At 43.7% G+C, this 24,225-nt stretch overlaps 1 protein-coding gene across 1 annotated transcript in view; it reads left to right on the top strand.

Annotated features, from left to right (window-relative positions):
- LOC124606432 (beta-2-syntrophin-like) overlaps positions 1-24,225 on the top strand; it is a 301,467-nt gene that overhangs the window by 214,041 nt on the left and 63,201 nt on the right. Inside the window, exon 4 of the mRNA XM_047138414.1 lies at positions 11,256-11,629. Coding sequence (XP_046994370.1) covers positions 11,256-11,629 — 374 coding nt within the window. The remainder of the gene's footprint in view (positions 1-11,255; positions 11,630-24,225) is intronic.

The following is a 24,225-nucleotide window of genomic DNA, read 5'->3' as shown; positions in this document are numbered from 1 at the left end:
AAGTCACCGCGATTTATGACATTACTAACGGCGGGAAATGTGTCTTAATAGAGTGTGTGATGATCACGGACTGCAGTGCATGCTTTGAAACGTGCTGTCGTGCTGTCCACAAGGTTGGTAAGGACTTCTTGTGGCAGGGCGTTCCATTCTTCCACCAGCGGTTGACAACTGCTGGATCGTCGTTAGTGCTTGCGGACGTGCTGTTATGGTGTGTCTTCATCCTAAATATGTCTCGCGAAATGATTGCAGTGAGAAAATGGGATAAAATTGGAGCTAATACAGAGTTTCACTGGCAGTCATTCTTCCCACGCGCCATTAGCGAATGGAGCAGATAAAGAGAGGGGCGGACAAATAGCGGTTCCGGAAGTACCCTCCGCTTTTTTTTGTGTCATCAGTCTACTGACTGGTTTAATGCGGCCCGCCACGAATTCCTTTCCTGTGCTAACCTCTTCATCTCAGAGTAGCACTTGCAACCTACGTCCTCAATTATTTGCTTGACGTATTTCAATCTCTGTCTCCTCTATAGTTTTTGCCCTCTACAGCTCCCTCTAGTACCATGGGAGTCATTCCCTCATGTCTTAGCAGATGTCCTATCATCCTGTCCCTTCTCCTTATCAGTGTTTTCCACATATTCCTTTCCTCTCCGATTCTGCGTAGAACCTCCTCATTCCTTACCTTATCAGTCCACCTAATTTTCAACATTCGTCTATAGCACCACATCTCAAATGCTTCGATTCTCTTCTGTTCCGGTTTTCCCACAGTCCATGTTTCACTACCATACAATGCTGTACTCCAGACGTACATCCTCAGAAATTTCTTCCTCAAATTACGGCCGGTATTTGATATTAGTAGACTTCTCTTGGCCAGAAATGCCTTTTTTGCCATAGCGAGTCTGCTTTTGATGTCCTCCTTGCTCCTTCCGTCATTGGTTATTTTACTGCCTAGGTAGCAGAATTCCTTAACTTCATTGACTTCGTGACCATCAATCCTGATGTTAAGTTTCTCGCTGTTCTCATTTCTACTACTTCTCATTACCTTCGTCTTTCTCCGATTTACTCTCAAACCATACTGTGTACTCATTAGACTGTTCATTCCGTTCAGCAGATCATTTAATCCTTCTTCACTTTCACTCAGGATAACAATGTCATCAGCAAATCGTATCATTGATATCCTTTCACCTTGTATTTTAATTCCACTCCTGAAACTTTCTTTTATTTCCATCATTGCTTCCTCGATGTACAGATTGAAGAGTAGGGGCGAAAGGCTACAGCCTTGTCTTACACCCTTCTTAATACGAGCACTTCGTTCTTGATCGTCCACTCTTATTATTCCCTCTTGGTTGTTGTACATATTGTATATGACCCATCTCTGCCTATAGCTTACCCCTACTTTTTTCAGAATCTCGAACAGCCTGCTCCATTTTATGTTGTCGAACGCTTTTTCCAGGTCGACAAATCCTATGAAAGTGTCTTGATTTTTCTTTAGCCTTGCTTCCATTATTAGCCGTAACGTCAGAATTGCCTCTCTCGTCCCTTTACTTTTCCTAAAGCCAAACTGATCGTCACCTAGCGTATTCTCAATTTTCTTTTCCATTCTTCTGTATATTATTCTTGTAAGCAGCTTCGATGCATGAGCTGTTAAGCTGATTGTGCGATAATTCTCGCACTTGTCAGCTCTTGCCGTCTTCGGAATTGTGTGGATGACGCTTTTCCGAAAGTCAGATGGTATATCGCCAGACTCATATATTCTACACACCAACGTGAATAGTCGTTTTGTTGCCACTTCCCCCAATGATTTTAGAGATTCTGATGGAATGTCATCTATCCCTTCTGCCTTATTTGACCGTAAGTCCTCCAAAGCTCTTTTAAATTCCGATTCTAATACTGGATCCCCTATCTCTTCTAAATCGACTCCTGTTTCTTCTTCTATCACATCAGACAAATCTTCACCCTCATAGAGGCTTTCAATGTATTCTTTCCACCTATCTGCTCTCTCCTCTGCATTTAACAGTGGAATTCCCGTTGCACTCTTAATGTTACCACCGTTGCTTTTAATGTCACCAAAGGTTGTTTTGACTTTCCTGCATGCTGAGTCTGTCCTTTTGACAATCATATCTTTTTCGATGTCTTCACATTTTTCCTGCAGCCATTTCGTCTTAGCTTCCCTGCACTTCCTATTTATTTCATTCCTCAGCGACTTGTATTTCTGTATTCCTGATTTTCCCGGAACATGTTTGTACTTCCTCCTTTCATCAATCAACTGAAGTATTTCTTCTGTTACCCATGGTTTCTTCGCAGCTACCTTCTTTGTACCTATGTTTTCCTTCCCAACTTCTGTGATGGCCCTTTTTAGAGATGTCCATTCCTCTTCAACTGTACTGCCTACTGCGCTATTCCTTATTGCTGTATCTATGGCGTTAGAGAACTTCAAACGTATCTCGTCATTCCTTAGTACTTCCGTATCCCACTTGTTTGCTTGTTGATTCTGCATGACTAATGTCTTGAACTTCAGCCTACTCTTCATCACTACTATATTGTGATCTGAGTCTGTATCTGCTCCTGGGTACGCCTTACAATCCAATATCTGATGTCGGAATCTCTGTCTGACCATGATGTAATCTAATTGAAATCTTCCCGTAACTCCCGGCCTTTTCCAAGTATACCTCCTCCTCTTGTGATTCTTGAACAGGGTATTCGCTATTACTAGCTGAAACTTGTTACAGAACTCAATTAGTCTTTCTCCTCTTTCATTCCTTGTCCCAAGCCCATATTCTCCTGTAACCTTTTCTTCTACTCCTTCCCCTACAACTGCATTCCAGTCGCCCATGATTTTCGTCCCCCTTTACATACTGCATTACCCTTTCAATATCCTCATACACTTTCTCTATCTGTTCATCTTCAGCTTGCGACGTCGGCATGTATACCTGAACTATCGTTGTTGGTGTTGGTCTGCTGTCGATTCTGATTAGAACAACCCGGTCACTGAACTGTTCACAGTAACACACCCTCTGCCTTACCTTCCTATTCATAACGAATCCTACACCTGTTATACCATTTTCTGCTGCTGTTGATATTACCCGATACTCATCTGACCAGAAATCCTTGTCTTCCTTCCACTTCACTTCACTTCACTGACCCCTACTATATCTCTGCTACACACCGTAAAGTAGTTTGCGCATTATAAATGTAGACAAAAGCTGGAGAGAAAGAAGGTGCGTACTTTCTGTCAAAAGATCCTTTTAGAAAGATGGCGTCATCTTATTTCTAAGAATAGAGCATCTTTTTTATTGCCGCATTGTCATCTTGGAAAACGATTTATTACTTGGGCTGTGAAACATCGCCTCCACGATGAACGGATATTCAACAGAATGAGATATTCACTTTGCAGCGGAGTGTGCGCTGATATGAAACTATCTAGCAGATTAAAACTGTGCGCCGGACCGAGACTCGAACTCGGGACCAAGCTCAGATGATAAAGCACTTGCCCGCGAAAGGCAAAGGTCCCGAGTTCGAGTCTCGGTACGACACACAGTTTTAATCTGCAAGGAAATTTCAAGTTCCTTCTTAAAATTTGAAGGTCACTTCCCTTACATTAGTTTCCTCAAGCAGTTCGCCGCATTTCTAACAAAAAAAAAAAAAAAAAATAAAATAAAAGAAATAAACGGCGTCCAAGCAATTAGCCTTTATTAAGAAAGTGACGGTAGCAGGATGCGAAGAGTGTTAGTCATGCAATGGCGAGGACCTTGGTTTGAATCTCAGAAGTTGGATTTTTTGTTTTTGGGGTTCCATACGTCAGTAAGTCAATCGGTTAAAATAGATCCCTTAGACGAATGACTTCATTGTCTGTCAGTCTGTCTGTGCATCTGTTAAGACCCCTTTTTCTCGGGAAGGCGTAGAGATATCAAGTTGAAATTTATGTCAATTATTAATGTGTACGTAAATAATTTAAGGTTCTAAGTCAAAGTAATCAAATTTGTTATATATTTTGATACTCGCAAACTCACTCATCTGAACGTATAGATGAAATATCGATACGTGAAATTAAGTTTGTAGGGAACCCTTATCACGCGAGCCTTACTCACAAGTATCTGGTGTTCTTTTATTTAAAATTCAATATTCACTACCAAGTGGAAATGTTCGTTAAGAAATATAAAATCATATAATTTCGTAAAAATAAAGTCTTTTACACTCCTGGAAATTGAAATAAGAACACCGTGAATTTATTGTCCCAGGAAGGAGAAACTTTATTGACACATTCCTGGGGTCAGATACATCACATGATCACACTGACAGAACCACAGGCACATAGACACAGGCAACAGAGCATGCACAATGTCGGCACTAGTACAGTGTATATCCACCTTTCGCAGCAATGCAGGCTGCTATTCTCCCATGGAGACGATCGTAGAGATGCTGGATGTAGTCCTGTGGAACGACTTGCCATGCCATTTCCACCTGGCGCCTCAGTTGGACCAGCGTTCGTGCTGGACGTGCAGACCGCGTGAGACGACGCTTCATCCAGTCCCAAACATGCTCAATGGGGGACAGATCCGGAGATCTTGCTGGCCAGGGTAGTTGACTTACACCTTCTAGAGCACGTTGGGTGGCACGGGATACATGCGGACGTGCATTGTCCTGTTGGAACAGCAAGTTCCCTTGCCGGTCTAGGAATGGTAGAACAATGGGTTCGATGACGGTTTGGATGTACCGTGCACTATTCAGTGTCCCCTCGACGATCACCAGTGGTGTACGGCCAGTGTAGGAGATCGCTCCCCACACCATGATGCCGGGTGTTGGCCCTGTGTGCCTCGGTCGTATGCAGTCCTGATTGTGGCGCTCACCTGCACGGCGCCAAACACGCATACGACCATAATTGGCACCAAGGCAGAAGCGACTCTCATCGCTGAAGACGACACGTCTCCATTCGTCCCTCCATTCACGCCTGTCGCGACACCACTGGAGGCGGGCTGCACGATGTTGGGGCGTGAGCGGAAGACGGCCTAACGGTGTGCGGGACCGTAGCCCAGCTTCATGGAGACGGTTGCGAATGGTCCTCGCCGATACCCCAGGAGCAACAGTGTCCCTAATTTGCTGGGAAGTGGCGGTGCGGTCCCCTACGGCACTGCGTAGGATCCTACGGTCTTGGCGTGCATCCGTGCGTCGCTGCGGTCCGGTCCCAGGTCGACGGGCACGTGCACCTTCCGCCGACCACTGGCGACAACATCGATGTACTGTGGAGACCTCACGCCCCACGTGTTGAGCAATTCGGCGGTACGTCCACCCGGCCTCCCGCATGCCCACTATACGCCCTCGCTCAAAGTCCGTCAACTGCACATACGGTTCACGTCCACGCTGTCGCGGCATGCTACCAGTGTTAAAGACTGCGATGGAGCTCCGTATGCCACGGCAAACTGGCTGACACTGACGGCGGCGGTGCACAAATGCTGCGCAGCTAGCGCCATTCGACGGCCAACACCGCGGTTCCTGGTGTGTCCGCTGTGCCGTGCGTGTGATCATTGCTTGTACAACCCTCTCGCAGTGTCCGGAGCAAGTATGGTGGGTCTGACACACCGGTGTCAATGTGTTCTTTTTTCCATTTCCAGGAGTGTATTTCTGAAGTACTAACTGCGTCAAAGTGCGAGTATTCAAATTAAATCAAAAGTAAGTGCAAAAATGCGAAACATCAAATGGAACACATTTCTTAGCAGTAGAGACAGAAGAATATATTTTCCGTATATAGTTTTTTTATTTAATAGCAAGACATTTCGCATTTATGTAACAAATTTTAATTCATTTTCATCTGATAATTAAAAATTAAAAAAATATTTCATCAGAAATTATGATTGAATATTTGTTAATCAAGATTTAAAGTTGATAATAAATATAGAGTTTAAATGAAGAGAAAAATGTTACTACCAGAGAGCAATAAAATAGGGACTTTATCGTCATAGACCTTGTACACTGTGCGGGTCTCGACTTTCAAATTTCTTAAGTACATGGTGGGAAAAATGAAACTAGCATGCAAAACATTTCATATAGCGTAAGATAGGCAACCTAACTTATCTCATCCACACCCTTTGGCGGATAATGTTAACTGGGTTGCTGTGTTAAGGTGAACGAAACGTTTTTCAGGTTAGTTCTCTTTTCCTCGCTCTTTATAAAGACAATCGAAGGCGATCAGTCCTTAACGTGTATTTGTCATGCTGGAAGTCTTGACCAACGAGAGAGGCGTCATCGAGTGCTCAGTAATAGGACTGTTGATATATTTAATAATAAAGGAAATCAGATAAATAGATATTTAAAATATCATCATTATCGACCCTTGATATTTCGAAGAAATGTATCGATATATCGACGGGAAAAATATCAATGTACTGGACTAAAACTACCGGCTGAACACTGTAAAGATATTGCCGGTTTTATAGTTGTATATTTAAGTTTTGATTTATTATTAGATATTCTGTACATCAACAAGCTAGCAGCCTGCTTACCCTCTTAGAGCAAGAATTGCAAGCAAAACGATGCACGTTCATGCTTGGTGATAACCACTTTTCTAACAATGGTAACTGCATGTAAGTAGTACAATAAAAGGTGTCCAATGGGTCTGTCGTTCGGTTTCGTCAAATATCAGATTTGTCCAGAACAATTCATGTCAACTTCCCTGTCTTTTCATCTCTGCAAACGCCAGAAGACTAGCAGTTGCAGTGCCGAAATTGTGTGGTGTAGTTTCTGTTGGTAGCGCCGAGTGCCGATTAGGTCAGCATTTCTCCTCAAAAGGCTCCACCCACAGCAATGACCAGTCTTGTCATTTAGATTTTTGTTCATTTTCCTCAGCTGTTGTTGAAGAATTCCGGTGTGAAGAAGTAGCACACTAATTGCTTTAAAAATTGTTTTTCTAACGCAACTAGTGTGCTATTTCTTCGCAGCCAAACTCTTGTTACTCCATTCACACACAGATACGCACCCCTTCCCGAGTGCAATCGGACTGCTTCTTTGTGCAAGCTATACTTGCTTCAAACAAATAAAAAGACTGGACATAATGAAAGCTCAAAAAGTAGTAAGACTCCTTGACACAGTGACAGTAAAATTATGTTCTTCAAAAGAACAATTTCAAATTTTTACCGAAAATTGCGAAAAAATGTAATATAAAATAAAAATATCGGCACTCGGTACTGCCATTTCGGTATCGATATATCGGTGAAAAAATATCGCCTAATACAGGGTGTGACCAGTAAGTAGTAGGACTGAATTAATTTAAATTGCTTTATTGACCTAATTGTTACAAATCCTTGTATTCCTCCGAGTAGAAACCTTGTGTTTGGAAACAACGCGTATAACGCGATTGCCACTGCATGTACGCCATCTGGAACTCCGTGATCCTCTTTAGAGATGCCGTCACGGCGTTTTGGACGTCTTCTACAAAGGCGAATCGATGTTTCTTGAGGTTCCGCTTAAGCCGGGGAAAGACGAAGAAGTCCGTGGGTGAGAGATCTGACATGAGTGGAGTTCGAGGCAACTTGGCAACGCTATGCTTGGTCAGGTGTTCCAGCACCCGCAGCGAACAGCGGCACGGCGTGTTGTCACGGTGCAACTTCGAACTGCCCGCACTCGGAGGACGCGTCTGCGCAACCTTTGAAGCACTTCCACGTAAAATTTAGAATTCACAGTATGTGCAGTGGCCACAAACTCCCGATGAACCACACCACGACAGCAAAAAAAGCAAATGACCACGGTTTTGACCCCTTACTTGCTCATTTTGGCTTTCTTCGGACGCCGGCGGGAGTGGCCGTGCGGTTCTAGGCGCTACAGTCTAGAACAGAGCGACCCCTACGGTCGCACTGTTCGTATCCTGCCTCGGGCATGGATGTGTGTGATGTCTTTAGGTTAGTTAGGTTTAAGTAGTTCTAAGTTCTAGGCGACTGATGACCTCAGAAGTTAAGTCCCATAGTGCTCAGAGCCATTTGAACCATTTTTCTTCGGACGCGGGGAATTGGCGGTGTGTGCCACTCGGCGCTCTGGCGTTTGGTCGCCGGACCGTATTGAAAACACCGCTATTCGTCACCGGTAATCACATTCTGAAGAAAATATGGGTTTTCTTGGACACAGTTCAAAATTTCCTGGTAAATTTGCACACGATTCAGTTTTAGTTCGTCACTCTGAATTTTTGGCACAAACTTGGCGTACTCCTTTCGCACGGCCAAATCCTTGGTAACAATTTTTTGGATGGTACCGAACAAGGCCCCCGGAGTAGACAACATTTCATTAGAACTACTGACAGCCTTGGGAGAGCCAGTCCTGACAAAACTCTACCATCTGGTGAGGAAGATGTATGAGACAGACGAAATACCCTCAGACTTCAAGAAAAATATAATAATTCCAATCCCAAAGAGAGCAGGTGTTGACAGGTGTGAAAATTACCGAACTATCAGTTTACTAAGTCACAGCTGCAAAATACTAACGCGAGTTCTTTACAGACGAATGGAAAAACTAGTAGATGCCGACCTCAGGGAAGATGAGTTTGGATTCCGTAGAAATATCGGAACACGTGAAGCAATACTGACCCTAAGACTTATCTTAGAAACTAGATTAAGGGAAGGCAAACCTACGTTTCTAGCATTTGTAGACTTAGAGAAAGCTTTTGACAATGTTGATTGGAATAATCTCTTTCAAATTCTGAAGATGGCAGGGGTAAAATACAGGGAGCGAAAAGCTATTTACAATTTGTATAGAATGCAGATGTTAGTTATGAGAGTCGAGGGGCATGAAAGGGAAGTAATGGTTGGGAAGGGTTGTAGCCTATCCCCGATGCTATTCAATCTGTATATTGAGCAAGCAATAAAGGAAACAAAAGAAAAGTTCGGAGTAGGTATTAAAATCCATGGAGAAGAAATAAAAACTTTGAGGTTCGCCGATGACGTAATTCTGTCAGAGACAGCAAAGACTTGGAAGAGCAGTTGAACGGAATGGACAGTGTCTTGAAGGGAGTGTATAAAATGAACATCAACAAAAGCAAAACGAGGCTAATGGAATGTAGTCGAATTAAGTCGGGTGATGCTGAGGGAATTAGATTAGGAAATGAGACAATTAAAGTAGTAAAGGAGTTTTGCTATTTGGGGAGCAAAATAACTGATGATGGCCGAAGTAGAGAGGATATAAAATGTAGACTGGCAGTGGCAAGGAAAGTGTTTCTGAAGAAGAGAAATTTGTTAACATCCAGTATTGATTTAAGAGTCAGGAAGTGGTTTCTGAAAGTATTTGTATGGAGTGTAGCCATGTATGAAAGTGAAACATGGACGATTAATAGTTTAGACAAGAAGAGAATAGAAGCTTTCAAAATGTGGTGCTGGAGAAGAATGCTGAAGATCAGATGGGTAGATCACGTGACTAATGAGGAGGTATTGAATAGAATTGGGGAGTAGAGGAGTTTGTGGCACAACTTGACTAGAAGAAGGGATCGGTTTGTAGGACATGTTCTGAGGCATCAAGGGATCACAAATTTAGCATTGGAGGGCAGCGTGGAGGGTAGAAATTGTAGATGGAGACCAAGAGATGAATACACTAAGTAGATTCAGAAGGATGTAGGCTGCAGTAGGTACTGGGAGATGAAGAAGCTTGCACAGGATATAGTAGCATGGAGAGGTGCAGCAAACCAGTCTCAGGACTGACGACCACAACAACAACAACACCGAACGGAATCAGCTCATCAACAATCAGGCGCATGTTTAAGCGCCGGTCAGAGTCCAGGAGCGTCTTCACTTCGGCTACATTTTCGTCAGTCCTTAACATTGACGAGTGAGTGACGCGCTGGTCGCCTTCGACGAGCTCTCGCCCCTCCCAGAACACCTTGTGCCACTCGAACACTGTTGAGCGACTCAGGGCAGCATCTCCGCAGGCGTCCTTAATCATTCCGAGGGTCTCCGTCGCGGTTTTCTCGAATTTCACTCAGAATTTGATGACGTAGCGCTGCTCGAGATACAGGGTATTTGAAAAAGAACTTCCTAGTTTTAATGTGTCCTAGAATCTGTACAAAGTGACGTACACTGTTCTAGTTTCTGGTGTTTGATTCATCAACTCTCCAAGTTCGGCTCCCCTGCAGTTGGCAGGTCTGCTAGATCTTGAGACGGCAGCAGTGCTGTTTTTTTTTCTGTTGCCTCATTTCAGTGCAGTGCAGTGCAGTGCAGTTGAGAGCAACTCTTTTCTGATGACGCTACCTTTCATATCAGTGGAACAGTTAATCGTCATAACTGCAGAATTTGGGAGGCAGAGCATCCACCTGAAGGTATTCAGCATCCACGTGACCTTCCCAAAGTTAATGTTCGGTGCGGTTTGATGGAAGATCGTGTGATTGGTCCTTTCATAAACAATAAACGGAGACGTTTACTGTGACATGTTGACAGCGTAAGGCCCAATACCTTGGTCACGACTAAGCCCAGACTTAACCCCACTGAACTTTTTCATTTGGGGCCACATAAAAAAATGTCGTGTACAGTGAAAAGATCAGAGACGTCAATCATTTACGGGAAAGACTCGTCGCGGCGGTTGGAACAGTTATATCTGAAATGTTGGCGAATACGTGGCGAGAAGTGGAATATCGTCTCGATGTGTTCAGGGCAAGCAATGGATCCCACGTGTGTCTACTAACATTAAACAAGACTTGAAGGAGTTCTAGCCGGCCGGAGTGGCCGAGCGGTTCTAGGCGCTACAGTCTGGAATCGCGCAGGTTCGAATCCTGCCTCGGGCATGTATGTGTGTGATGTCCTTAGGTTGGTTAGGTTTAAGTAGTTCTAAGTTCTAGGGGACTGATGACCTCAGAATTTAAGTCTCATAGTACTCAGCGCCATTTGAACCTCTTTTTTATTTTATTTTTATTTTTTAAAGGAGTTCTCTTTCATGATATGTACTCATTAACGTAAGTTTTCATTAATATCCCCATTGAATTTATATATAAAACTAGAGAGGTCTTTTCTCCATCCTGAAACGCGACTGCACTATTGAACCTCGTAGGACCACAAAAATCGACGTGCTCACTCTCCGTTTCCCTGCAGGCGACTGGAAAAAAAATCGGTCTATCCGGAAGCCTCCCCACTATCACACCCAGGCGCTCCGACCCGCCTCCACCGCTCCGTTCGCGCTACAGAAATTCAGTCCTACTACTTATTGATCACACCCTGTACGTCGATACTTTTGGATAATATCGATGTGTCGGTATTTTATCGACAACACCCTACTCAGCAGCAGCGCTTTGCGTGCCCGCAGAGAACCGCACGCTGGAGCTGCACTCGCCGGACGGCGTGCACTCGTGCGTGCTGCGCGCGGCGGACGCGGCCGAGGCGGCGGCCTGGTTCCACACGCTGCACTCTGCGCTGGGCGTGCTGGCGCTGCAGGCGCTGCACGAGGCGGGCCGCGCGCTCGGCGCCGAGCTGCGCCACATGGGCTGGCTGGCGCGGCGCGCGCGCAGGCCCACCACTGGCAGCAACAGCGCCAGCAACACCAACACCGCCAGCAGCGCCACAGCCACCGTGCCCGTGGGCGGCGGGGTCGTCGCCGGCCCGCAGCAGCAGCAGCAACAACAACAACAACAACAACAACAACAGCAGCAGCAGAGCGACGCGTCTCCCGCCAACACAGAGGTGAGCATATAGGGGAAGGCGGGGCAAGATGGGGAAGCTAACTTTAAACCCTTACAAAAGGGACAAAAATAAACAAATTCAAGTAGGGTTGATTTTCATTTGTTTACTTAACCATTGAATTACAATAGCATGCAAAGAGACCTGCAAACTTGTTACATTTAGTTAGAAATATCTCGATTTGAAACGTAAACTACCAATTCCCCGTCTTGCCCCATATGCGGGGTAAGATGCGGAACTAGCATGAATTCATCTCTAAAGCTTAAATAAGGACTGGAATAATGAAATAATGTGACGATAAGGTTTTGAAATAATGGTTCTGCGAATTTTAGACTTAGGTATTACGTTTTATTTAGGCCTCTTACTTTCACATAGTACACAAGTGTGGACAGCCTAGCCATCATCACTTTCTATCTCTGCACAAGTGTCGTGGGCCCAGCGTCCGCAGCTAATACGCCGTATCCAGCCTTCTTCAGCGGCTATTTACAATTGTATTCAACGTATAATGTACGTGATCAAAACCCGCAGTGAGGTATACACATGAGACGATAAGAACGTAATCGTTGGACATATAGTAGGGGCAAGACGGGGAAGCTCCCCATCTTGCCCCACCCCGTCTTGTCCCCTACCATGCTGTCAGGTTATGTTACGCCTACATGAACACTATTTAGTGAACATTGACGACTGACACAGAAGTTTACTGTCAATAAGACGTACTATTCAGTGCTACATATACAGTCTGGACAAATGTTCACGAAACACATGTTTTAGGACCTCGAAAGGTGTAAAAGATTGCAAATCAGAAACCGCCGCGAAACTAAGGTTCAGCAATGTCAACACACTGGGACCTGTGTATTGATGATGTTGACGTAGCTATCCACAGATGGTAGCACTCTAAGTGTAACTTATAGCCCTTCCCCGTCTTACCCCACCTCCCCGCCTTGCCACGCCTTCCCCTACTGCCAGTCAAGGGGCTGAATACTTGTAAATGCAGGGTGGTCCATGGATCGTGACCAGGCCAAATATCTCACGAAATAAGCGTCGAAGGAAAAAACTACAAAGAACGAAACTTGTCTAGCTTGAAGGGGGAAACCAGATGGCGCTATGGCTGGCCCGCTAGATGGCGCTGCCATAGGTCAAACGGATATTAACTGCGTTTTTTTTTAGATAGGAACCCCCATTTTTTATTACATATTCGTAAAGTAGGTAAAGAAATATGAATGTTTTAGTTGGATCACTTTTTTCGCTTTGTGACAGATGGCGCTGTAATAGTCACAAACATGTGGCTCGCAATTTTAGACGAACAGTTGGTAACAGGTAGGTTTTCTAAATTGAAATACAGAACGTAGGTAAGTTTGAACATTTTATTTCTGTTGTTCCAATGTGATACACGTACCTTTGTGAACTTATCATTTCTGAGAACGCATGCTGTTACAGCGTGATTACCTGTGAATACCACTTTAATGCAATAAATGCTCAAAATCATGTCCGTCAACCTCAGTGCATTTGGCAATACGTGTAATGATATTCCTTTCCACACCGAGTAGTTCGCCTTCCGCAATGTTCGCACATGCATTGACAATGCGCTGACGCATGTTGTCAGGCGTTGTCGGTGGATCACAATGGCAAATATCCTCCAACTTTCCCCACAGAAAGAAATCCGGGGACGTCAGAACCGGTCAACGTGCGCGCCATGGTATGGTGCTTCGACGACCAATCCACCTGTCGTGAAATATACTATTCAATAGCGCTTCAACCGCACGCGAGCTATGTGCCGGACATCCATCATGTTGGAAGTACATCGCCATTCTGCCATGCAGTGAAACATCTTGTAGTAACATCGATAAAACATTTCGTAAAAAATCAGCATACATTGCACCATTTAGATTGCCATCGATAATATGGGGGGCCAATTATCCTTCCTCCCATAATGCCGCACCATACATTAACCCGCCAAGGTCGCAGATGTTCCACTTGTCGCAGCCATCGTGGATTTCCCGTTGCCCAATAGTGCATATTATGCCAGTTTACGTTACCGCTGTTGGTGACTGACGCTTCGTCGATAAATAGAAGCAAAAAATCTGTCATCGTCCCGTAATTTCTCGTGTGCCCAGTATCAGAACTGTACACGACGTTTAGAGTCGTCGCCATGCAATTCCTGGTGCATAGAAATATGGCACGGATGCAATCGCTGTTGATGTAGCATTCTCAACACCGACGTTTTTGAGATTCCCGATTCTCGCGCAATTTGTCTGCTACTGATGTGCGGATTAGCCGCGACAGCAGCTAAAACACCTACTTGGGCATCATCATTTGTTGCAGGTCGTGGTTAACGTTTCACATGTGGCTAACACTTCCTGTTTCCCTAAATAACGTAACTAACCGGCGAACGGTCGGGACACTTGGATGATGTCGTCCAGGATACCGAGCAGCATACATAGCACACGCCCGTTGGGCATTTTGATCACAATAGCCATACATCAACACGATATCGACCTTTTCCGCAATTGGTAAACGGTCCATTTTAACACGGGTAATGTATCACGAAGCAAATACCGTCCGCACTGACGGAATGTTACGTGATACCACGTACTTATACGTTTGTGACTATTACAGCGCCATCTATCACAAAGCGAAAAAAGTGGTCCAACTAAAAAAATTCACATTTCTTTACGTACTACACGAATGTGTAATAAAAAATGGGGGTTCCTATTTTTAAAAAAACGCACTTGATATCAGTTTGACCTATGGCAGCGCCATCTAACGGGCCAACCATAGCGCCATCTGGTTTCCCCCTTCAAGCTAGACGAGTTTCAAATGGCTCTGAGCTCTATGGGACATAACATCTGAGCTCGTCAGTCCCCTAGAACTTAGAACTACGTGAACCTAACTAACCTAAGGACATCACAAACATCCATGCCCGAGGTAGGATTCAAACCTGCGACCGTAGCAGTCACGCGGTTCCAGACTGAAGCGCCTAGAACCGCACGGCCACACCGGCCGGCAGACGAGTTTCTTTCTTTGTAGTTTTTCGTTTGATGCTTATTTCGTGAGATATTTATCCCGGTAACTATCAGTGGTCCGCCCTGGATAGTTACCGATGACCTCAGCAGTTTGGTCTCTTAGGAATTCACACACGCCGGCCAGTGTGGCCAAGCGGTTCTAGGCGCTTCGGTCTGGAATCGCGCGACCACTACGATCGCAGGTTCGAATCCTGCCTCGGGCATGGATGTGAGTGATGTCCTTAGGTTGGTTAGGTTTAAGTAGTTCTAAGTTCTAGGGGACTGATGACCTCAGATTTTAAGTCCCATAGTGCTCAGAACCATTTGAACCAATTCACACGCATTTGAACTTCTAAATCGTCACCGAGCGAGGTGGCGCAGTGGTTAGCACACTGGACTCTCATTCGGGAGGACGACGGTTCAATCCCGTCTTCGGCCACCCTGATTTAGGTTTTCCGTGATTTCCCTAAATCGCTTCAGGAAAATGCCGGGTTGGTTCCTTTGAAAGGACACGGCCGATTTCCTTCCCCATCCTTCCCTCACCCGCGCTTGCGCTCCGTCTCTAATGACCTCGTTGTCGACGGGTCGTTAAACACTAATATCCTCCTCCTCCTCTAAATCGTCTTCGCGGGTCTGCCGTCAGATGACGTGCAAATTCTACAATATTTCCTCGGAGCATCTGTCCGGACATCTTTAGGTGGTTAAACCTTTCTGGTGGCTAGATACGCCTCACAGAACAACAAGAAAGCGCAGCTCCCATGCTAAAAGAGGGAAACACAGACCGATAGTAGCGCCTCTAGTGGTGTGGAGATGAACTCGAAAAAGATATACATTGCTGGTTGCATCCCTCGTAGCTTATGTACGTTGTAGGGTTTTTTCTTGCTTCCAATTTTCGTATCTCAGTTTTCTGGCGTGCTATGTAATTATTTTGGCTAGCGTCATAGTAAAACAATTTAAACACAGCTATAGCACATTGCAATACAGCAATGACATACCTATTATTCAGGAATATTTGTAGTCCAATTTAGCTGCAACAATTTTATTTAGCTCAGTTATTTAAACTACAGGCTTGTTTCGACTTGCTGTCAGTTTCAAGTGTTGAATCTAGTTCTTTGACGCACAAAACATCCTGGAGCTTTTATATGTTGATAGAAATCAATATAAGTGTGTGTGTTTGTAAGTCTGACAGTCGCTGCTCCTATGATGTTCTCTTGAGCAGCAACTGTCAGGTGCAAACGTCAAGAATAAGCTTGCAAACTGACACCCTTACGAGGGATATTCTGAGAGGAAGTTCCGATCGGTCAAGCAATGGAAACCACTGTGAAAATTTAATAAAGCTTTGCACATGTGTGGTCGACAGTGTCTCTAGTATGCCTGTCGGTTACATCACTTCGCTCTTTCCAGTTCTGAGCGCATGTTGAGCGCATAAAGATTTGTAGAAAATAGTGTCTCCCGCAAAGTATGAGGTCCTGGTGAGAGATTTTGCCTGATGTTATGCAGCCCACATAACAGAACTGTCATTCGGTTCTATTGTGTGACAATTCTCGGTCGCAGTCTGCTGGGGCAATGAAAATGCTCCTGCAGTGTTTTCGGTGGGTATGGTTCTATCACCTGCACTCTGTGTTCTATCTCTGCTCACATTAACTACTGGCTATGAAGACATTTTCGCACAGACCACGAGCTATAGATGAGCGTAGACAATTGGCGCGATGCATAGGCAGCTGCCTTCTATGACGAGGGTATTGGAAAGTTGGTACAACGCTACGACAAAAGTCTAAGTCGGAGTGGTGACTATGTACATCAGTGGCTGGAAGCTGTAGTTAACTGCTGCAGGTAAAATATTTCTTATTTTCAAAGTGGTTTCCGTCTCGCGTTCAATCTGAACTTACTTTCCGAATAGCCCTAGTATATTGATTTCTATCAACATATAAAAGTTCCAGGGCGTTTGGTGCGTTATAATTACTAAAAGAAGGTTGTATACATGGAAGAATCCTGGAGATACTAAAAGGTATCAGATAGATTATATAATGGTAAGACAGAGATTTAGGGACCAGGTTTTAAATTGTAAGACATTTCCAGGGGCATATGTGGATTCTGACCACAATCTATTGGTTATGAACTGTAGATTAAAACTGAAGAAATTGCAAAAAGGTGGAAATTTAAGAAGATGGGACCTGGATAAACTGACTAAACCAGAGGTTGTACAGAGTTTCAGGGAGAGCTTAAGGGAACAATTGACAGGAATGGGGCAAAGAAATACAGTAGAAGAAGAATGGGTAGCTCTGAGGGATGAAGTAGTGAAGGCAGCAAAGGATCAAGTAGGTAAAAAGACGAGGGCTGGTAGAAATCCTTGGGTAACAGAAGAAATATTGAATTTAATTGATGAAAGGAGAAAATATAAAAATGCAGTAAATGAAGAAGGCAAAAAGGAATACAAACGTCTCAAAAATGAGATCGACAGGAAGTGCAAAATGGCTAAGCAGGCATGGCTAGAGGACAAATGTAAGGATGTAGAGGCTTATCTCACTAGGGGTAAGATAGATACTGCCTACAGGAAAATTAAAGAGACCTTCGGAGAAAAGGGAACCACTTGTATAAATATCAAGAGCTCAGATGGAAACCCAGTTCTAAGCAAAGAAGGGAAAGCAGAAAGGTGGAAGGAGTATATAGAGGGTCCATACAAGGGCGATGTACTTGAGGACAATATTATGGAAATGGAAGAGGATGTAGAAGAAGATGAAATGGGAGATACGATTCTGCGTGAAGAGTTTGACAGAGCACTGAAAGACCTGAGTCGAAACAAGGCCCCGGGAGTAGACAACATTCCATTAGAGCTACTGATGGCCTTGGGAGAGCCAGTCATGACAAAACTCTGCCATCTGGTGAACAAGATGTATGAGACAGGCAAAATTCCCTCAGACTTCAAGAAGAATATAATAATTCCAATCCCAAAGAAAGCAGGTGTTGACAGATATGAAAATTACCGAACTATCAGTTTAATAAGTCACAGCTGCAAAATACTAACGCGAATTCTTTACAGACGAATGGAAAAACTGATAGAAGCCGACCTCGGGGAAGATCAGTTTGGATTCCATAGAAATGTTGGAACACTTGAGGCAATACTGACCCTACGACTTATCTTAGAAGAAAGATTAAGGAAAGGCAAACCTACGTTTATAGCATTTGTAGACGTAGAGAAAGCTTTTGACAATTTTGACTGGAATACTCTCTTTCAAATTTTAAGGGTGGCAGGGGTAAAATACAGGGAGCGAAAGGCTATTTACAATTTGTACAGAAACCAGATGGCAGTTATAAGAGTCGAGGGGCACGAAAGGGAAACAGTGGTCGGGAAGGGAGTGAGACAGGGTTGTAGCCTCTCCCCGATGTTATTCAATCAGTATATTGAGCAAGCAGTAAAGGAAACAAAAGAAAAATTCGGAGTGGGTATTAAAATTCATGGAGAAGAAGTAAAAAATTTGAGGTTCGCCGATGACATTGTAATTCTGTCAGAGACAGCAAAGGACTTGGAAGAGCAGCTGAACGGAATGGACTGTGTCTTGAAAGGAGGGTATAAGATGAACATCAACAAAAGCAAAACGAGGCTAATGGAATGTAGTCGAATTAAATCGGGTGATGCTGAGCGAATTAGATTAGGAAATGAGACACTTAAAGTAGTAAAGGAGTTTTGCTATTTGGGGAGCAAAATAACTGATGATGGTCGAAATAGAGAGGATATAAAATGTAGACTGGCAATGGCAAGGAAAGTGTTTCTGAAGAAGAGAAATTTGTTAACATCGAGTATTAATTTAAGTGTCAGGAAGTGGTTTCTGAAAGTATTTGTATGGAGTGTAGCCATGTATGGAAGTGAAACATGGACGATGAATAGTTTGGACAAGAAGAGAATAGAAGCTTTCGAAATCTGATGCTACAGAAGAATGCTGAAGATTAGATGGGTAGATCACATAACTAATGAGGAGGTATTGAATAGAATTGGGGAGAAGAGGAGTTTGTGGCACAACTTGACTATAAGAAGGGATCGATTGGTAGGACATGTTCTGATGCATGAAGGGATCACCAATTTAGTACTGGAGGGCAGCGTGGAGGGTAAAAATCGTAGAGGGAGACCAAGAGATGAATACACTAAGCAGATTCAGAAGGATGTAGGCTGCAGTAGGTACTGGGAGATGAAGAAGCTTGCACAGGACAGAGTAGCATGGAGAGCTGCATCAAACCAGTCTCAGGACTGAAGACCACAACAACAACATCGTGATCGCTAGAAGACTCTAATGGTTAACCGAAAAACTGAAAATAAACTGTATTAGTAGCAGTGATCGGAAGGTTTTCTTCAATCAGCAGATAAACTATCGAAAACAATTTCAAATACTTTTCATCAGCTATCCATTAATAAGCCTGGCAGTATACAAGGACCAATCTGCAGCTCCTGCAACAAATTGACTTGTGAATATGGTTGTCTTTTCTTACGCACGCGACACTTGTTTTCTATGGTTAAAAAGGCTCTTGGCTTTTCAGAACGTTCAATAAGTAGTGCAACACATTTTTTTCTTGGCCAATTTCGATTGAAAAATGCGGAATGGTAAATCGTGGAATAGTCTCGCTTCAGCCACTATAGTCTAATGAAATTCCAAAAGATGGCAGCGCTGTATGTAGCTATCAAAATGTCGTCTGTAACGAAGGTGCGTTCCGGCAGAGAGCTGTCATTGAGTTTCATTTGGCGGTAAACCAGAACATTGCAGATTTCATATGCGTCTGCAGAATGTGTACGGAAACCTGTCAGTGAACTAAAGCACGGTGAGTCGTAGAGCGAGTCGTCTGTAATCATCGTAACAAGCTCGCGCGCAAATCTTTCCGATATTCCGCTTGCCGGCCGGTCGCGCACAGCTGTGACTCCTGCAATGTTGGAACGTGCGGACGCTCTCATTCGACGTGATCGACGGATCGGAATCAAACACGTCGCTGCACAGCTGGACGTCTCTGTTGGTAGCGCTGACACATTCGTCCCCTAGTTGGTGTACCCAAAGGTGTGTGCCCGCTGGGTTCATCGGCCGCTCCGAGTGGCCGCGCGGTTAGAGGCGCCATGTCACGGATTGCACGGCCCCTCCCGCCGGAGGTTTGAGTCCTCCCTCGGGCATGGGTGTGTGTGTGTGTGTGTGTGTGTGTGTGTGTGTGTGTGTGTGTGTGTTGCTCTAGCATAAGTTAGTTTAAGTAATGTGTAAGTTTAGGGACCGATGACCTCAGCGGTTGGGTCCCATAGGAATTCATACACATTTGAACATTCGGGTTCCACCCCGCGTCAGAGGAAGAGCATAAAGAGCAATGAAGGACCATCTGTGCGGAATTGCTTGCGCGTTACGAGACTATGACAATATTTTTTTTTTTTTTTTTTTTTTTTTTTTTTTTTTTTTTTTTTTTTAAGTCAAAGATCGGCACAGGCGATGAAACATGGGTTCATCACTTCGAACTGGAAACAAAACAGTTACTTATGGAATCGCGCCACACCACCTTCCTCCGAAGAAAAAGTTCAAAGCCGCACTCTCAGCCATTAAAGTCATGGTGTCGGTCTCGGTCCTCTGGGACTCTGAAGGTGTTGTCATGTCCGGTGTGCTCCCTCATGGTACAACGATAAATTCGGAAGTGTATTGTGCTACCCTCTGGAAACTGAAGAAACAACTTCAGTGTGTGTGCATCGCCACAAAAATGCTTACGAACTGCTCCATGACAACGCTAGGCCCCACACAAGTCTGCACAACCTAGAGGAGCTCACAGAACTTCATTGGAACGGTCTTCCTAGTCCACTCTACAGCTCGGATCTCGCACCTTCCGACTTCCATCTGTCTGGTCCAATAAAGATGCGCTGCGCGAGAAGCAGTATGTGGATGATGGGAAGGTTGTTGATGCAGCAAGACGTTGGCTCCGGAATCGGGCGGTAGAGTGGTACTATGCGGGCGCACAGGCTCTGTGAGTAAGGTGGTGTCAACCTGTTGCATTGAACGGAGATTACGTTCAGAAATGGGTTTTTGTGGCCAATAGATGATGATGATGATGATGATTGGTTTGTGGGGCGCTCAACTGCGCGGTTATCAGCACCCGTACGAATTCCCAACCTTTGCTCAGTCCAAACTCGCCACATTCATGAAAGATGGTGAAATGATGACAACACAAACACCCGGTCATCTCGAGGCAATGGCCAAAAGAATGAGAAATAATATGGTGTGTTTGAATCCTGAATAAAACCAACCTGATTTTAGAAAAAAAAGTGTTGCATTACTTATTGAACACAGCTCGTAAATCAGGTGTCGCAAAACCACTGTTTCGTGTGGCCATGGTGAACTGATAGATTTGTTTGATAACTCTGATATATTTACCATCAATGGCCCCTAAGCAGTTTGGAAATTTTGCAGTATTTTCAAACTGACGCTCTATATTCAGCCAGTTATTTTCCTCCAGAATGGGCGTATATGTGTTATGCAGTAACAACCACATCTTCATACAAACCTCACGTACAATTCTAGTGATTGTTTTTATTCCCAGTCTGAAACTGAAGTGGAGATCGGTGAAAGTATTTCCTGTTGCAAGATATGTGAAATCAGAAAAACATATGGGTTTGATTCTACTCCGGCTTTCTTTTCTTTTCAGGAAAGATGGTAGTAAAAAAAAAAAAAGGCAAACATAAGAGATAACTGGATGAAATGCCACAGGTAATTAACCGAAGTAAATAAGAGCGGTTCTGGAGAAGCAAGAAGCGGAAATACGTATTTTATGAGCAACTACATTCTCTAAAAAAAATAGCAGACAGACGAGAAACTTCATCAGATATGCCGGATAATAGTGACGACGTAAACCCCGCTGACGATCAGTCTGAAAAACGTTGTCGCCAAGTTAAAGAAAAGCCGCAGAAAAACAAAACAGCTACAAATGAGTTGGACAGAAAAATGATGACTATCATTGACGCCTTTATTGAGCAGGAACACAGTAAAAGTATGTCTTTTTTTTAGGGGGATTGCCCCAACTGTAAATAAATTTAACGATGATGATATCGTAGACTTCCAGAAGTCATGAAACTTATAAAAAGAATTAGGTCGAAAGCACAATACAGAAGCATCCATCAGCAATCTGCCCAAGATTCCTGGAACTATGCCTCACAGGAATATCAAAGTTTTGGTGGTACATCATCGTACCATACACCAAGGCCAAATCAAGATAGCAACTGAAACTTCCTGGCAGATTAAAACTGTGTGCCCGACCGAGACTCGAACTCGGGACCTTTGCCTTTCGCTGGCAAGTGCTCTACCAACTGAGCTACCGAAGCACGACTCACGCCCGGTACTCACAGCTTTACTTCTGCCAGTACCTCGTCTATTCGGCGTACAACTCTGCAGAACACTATCAAGTATCAACTTGTACAAGGCCACCTAATGAAGACATGTCTTCGGGAACGTATGCAAGTCCTGCATCCATCGTATCCAATATTTCCGAGACATTTGAGTTTTGAAACTAATTCGAAATCGAACATTGTTTCTTTCGTCTTAATGGAAATAAGAAAACCCTATTCACTGTCATTCTACTTTGTTTAGCAAGAGCGTTTTTAAATTGTGTTAATTTTTGATACAGCAAATTAATAGTTTCTAATAAGTAAATTTCAATTGTGTACTTACCTCAGTGACACTGCAAGCATTTCAGTAGGTGATATGCAGTTTCGCATACTGGTGTCTCCATGTTGCAAATGAGTTTGTAATGATAGTAATTTGTCAAACGTTGTTTTTTGACATCCTGTAAAAATTAAAGTGCTTTGTGTCGTCCTGTCGTAGTTTTTCATGTAGCGTACTGAAGGCACCAAATTTAAATCGATCTTGTAGCACAGGATGCACGCTGTTTCTTTTTGTAAAAATAATATAGTGCAAAGTTCGCTGTTACCCATCCTACTACTCCGTTGCACACGACTCGACGGCAGCATTTCCGGCGCCGTCTCCGTGGACAAGGGCGTCCGGTTTTCTACCGGCCGGCAGAAACGCCGGTCCGGCGAATATTCTTGTCGTGGACAAGGGCCCTTACAGGGAAAGCTACGCTTCCCTCTACCGCTGCTTCTATGCGCTTTAAGTTGCCGATTCCGTTGTGGAGCCAACTCATGTTGACCGAGTTAAACTGTGTTCTTCCGCGACAGCGTGGGAGTAAAATAAATTTGAATCAAACGGCTTGTCTTTTAACGGCCCAGGCCATCTTGGGATTTAGTTAGTGACATGCTTTGCAGGTATCACAGATTTATTCTGATCTTTTATCCGATGACCCTATGCTTTCGTGACTAATAATTCACAAATTCCAACAGTCACTTTCTAAACGTAGCAGTAAATGTAGGATTAAATGGTTCAATCGAAGGAGCAAGAGAACATACTAAAAATGCCATTCTACAAAACTTTAAGCAGCTAGAAGTAGCCCCAACATCCTTCACTGAAATTATACGATTATAAAAATTCTAAAAAACAAAAGCTCATGTGGGGTTAATGGAATTTCAAACAGAACCTGACAAATTGTCCCAACTTAATGTCCTTAATGATATATGCAATGCATCGCTGGCACAGAGAACTTTTCCAGACAGGTTAAAATATGCAATTGTTAAACCACTTCATAAGAAAGGGGACAAGACAGACTTAAGCAGTTATTGCCCGATTTCCTTACTGAATCTTTTTTCGAAACATTAAGTAATGTACTCAAGTGGATTCCAGGAGGGTTTCTCGACTGAGAAAGCTGTTTGTACATTCACTCATCGAATAATACAAGCTTTAAATAATACCACCAGTTCATATTTTTTGTGATCTTCCCATATGTCTGATTGCATAGATTATGTTAGTCTCGTAGTTTAAGTTTTATGGAATTGATGGTTATACGCACAATTGGTCTGAATCGTACTTAACAAACATAATGCAAAAGATTTTGCTGAATAATTCACTGTTGGGAGGATAGAAAATTTTAATGACTGGGGGCAAAAATATCCCAAAGAGAGTCCTACAGGGTTCAATTTTGAGTCCGCTCCTATCCCTCATAATGTGAATGACCTTCCACTTAACATTCAACAAGCAAAATTGGTACTTTTTGCAGACGATACTAGTGTTTTAATAAATCCCATTACAGAGAAAGCAGCAGAAAAGTTGGTAAATGATGTTTTCCTAAGTATTGTTAAATAAGTCTCTGAAAATGGACTCTCCGTAAATTTTGAAAAAACACACTAGCTCAGTTCTGTGAAACAAATAGAGGCGTACCAACAATTGATCAGCAAATGAGCAGAAGTCGGTAAGTAGGGTAAAATACTCCAAATTTTTGGGTGTACATATTCATGAAAACTTGAGCTAGAGAAGCATATTACTGAGCTTCTCCAACAGTTAAGTTCAGTTATTTTTTGTTCTTCGTATATTTTGGAAACAAACGTATCAAGCTCCAGGCATATTTCGCATATTTTCACTTAGTAATGCCTTACGGAATAAACAAAGAAAGTATTGATTGCACAAAAGCGAGCGGTAAGAATAGTATGCGATGATCACCCATGGATGCCACGCAGGTACCTATTCAAGGAGCTAGGCATTTTAA

The sequence above is a fragment of the Schistocerca americana genome, chromosome 3 (genome assembly GCF_021461395.2).
Source record: "Schistocerca americana isolate TAMUIC-IGC-003095 chromosome 3, iqSchAmer2.1, whole genome shotgun sequence".
Taxonomy (NCBI): Eukaryota; Metazoa; Arthropoda; class Insecta; order Orthoptera; family Acrididae; genus Schistocerca; species Schistocerca americana.
Note: the sequence above shows the minus strand (reverse complement) of the source record. Positions and strands in the feature narration are given on the sequence as shown.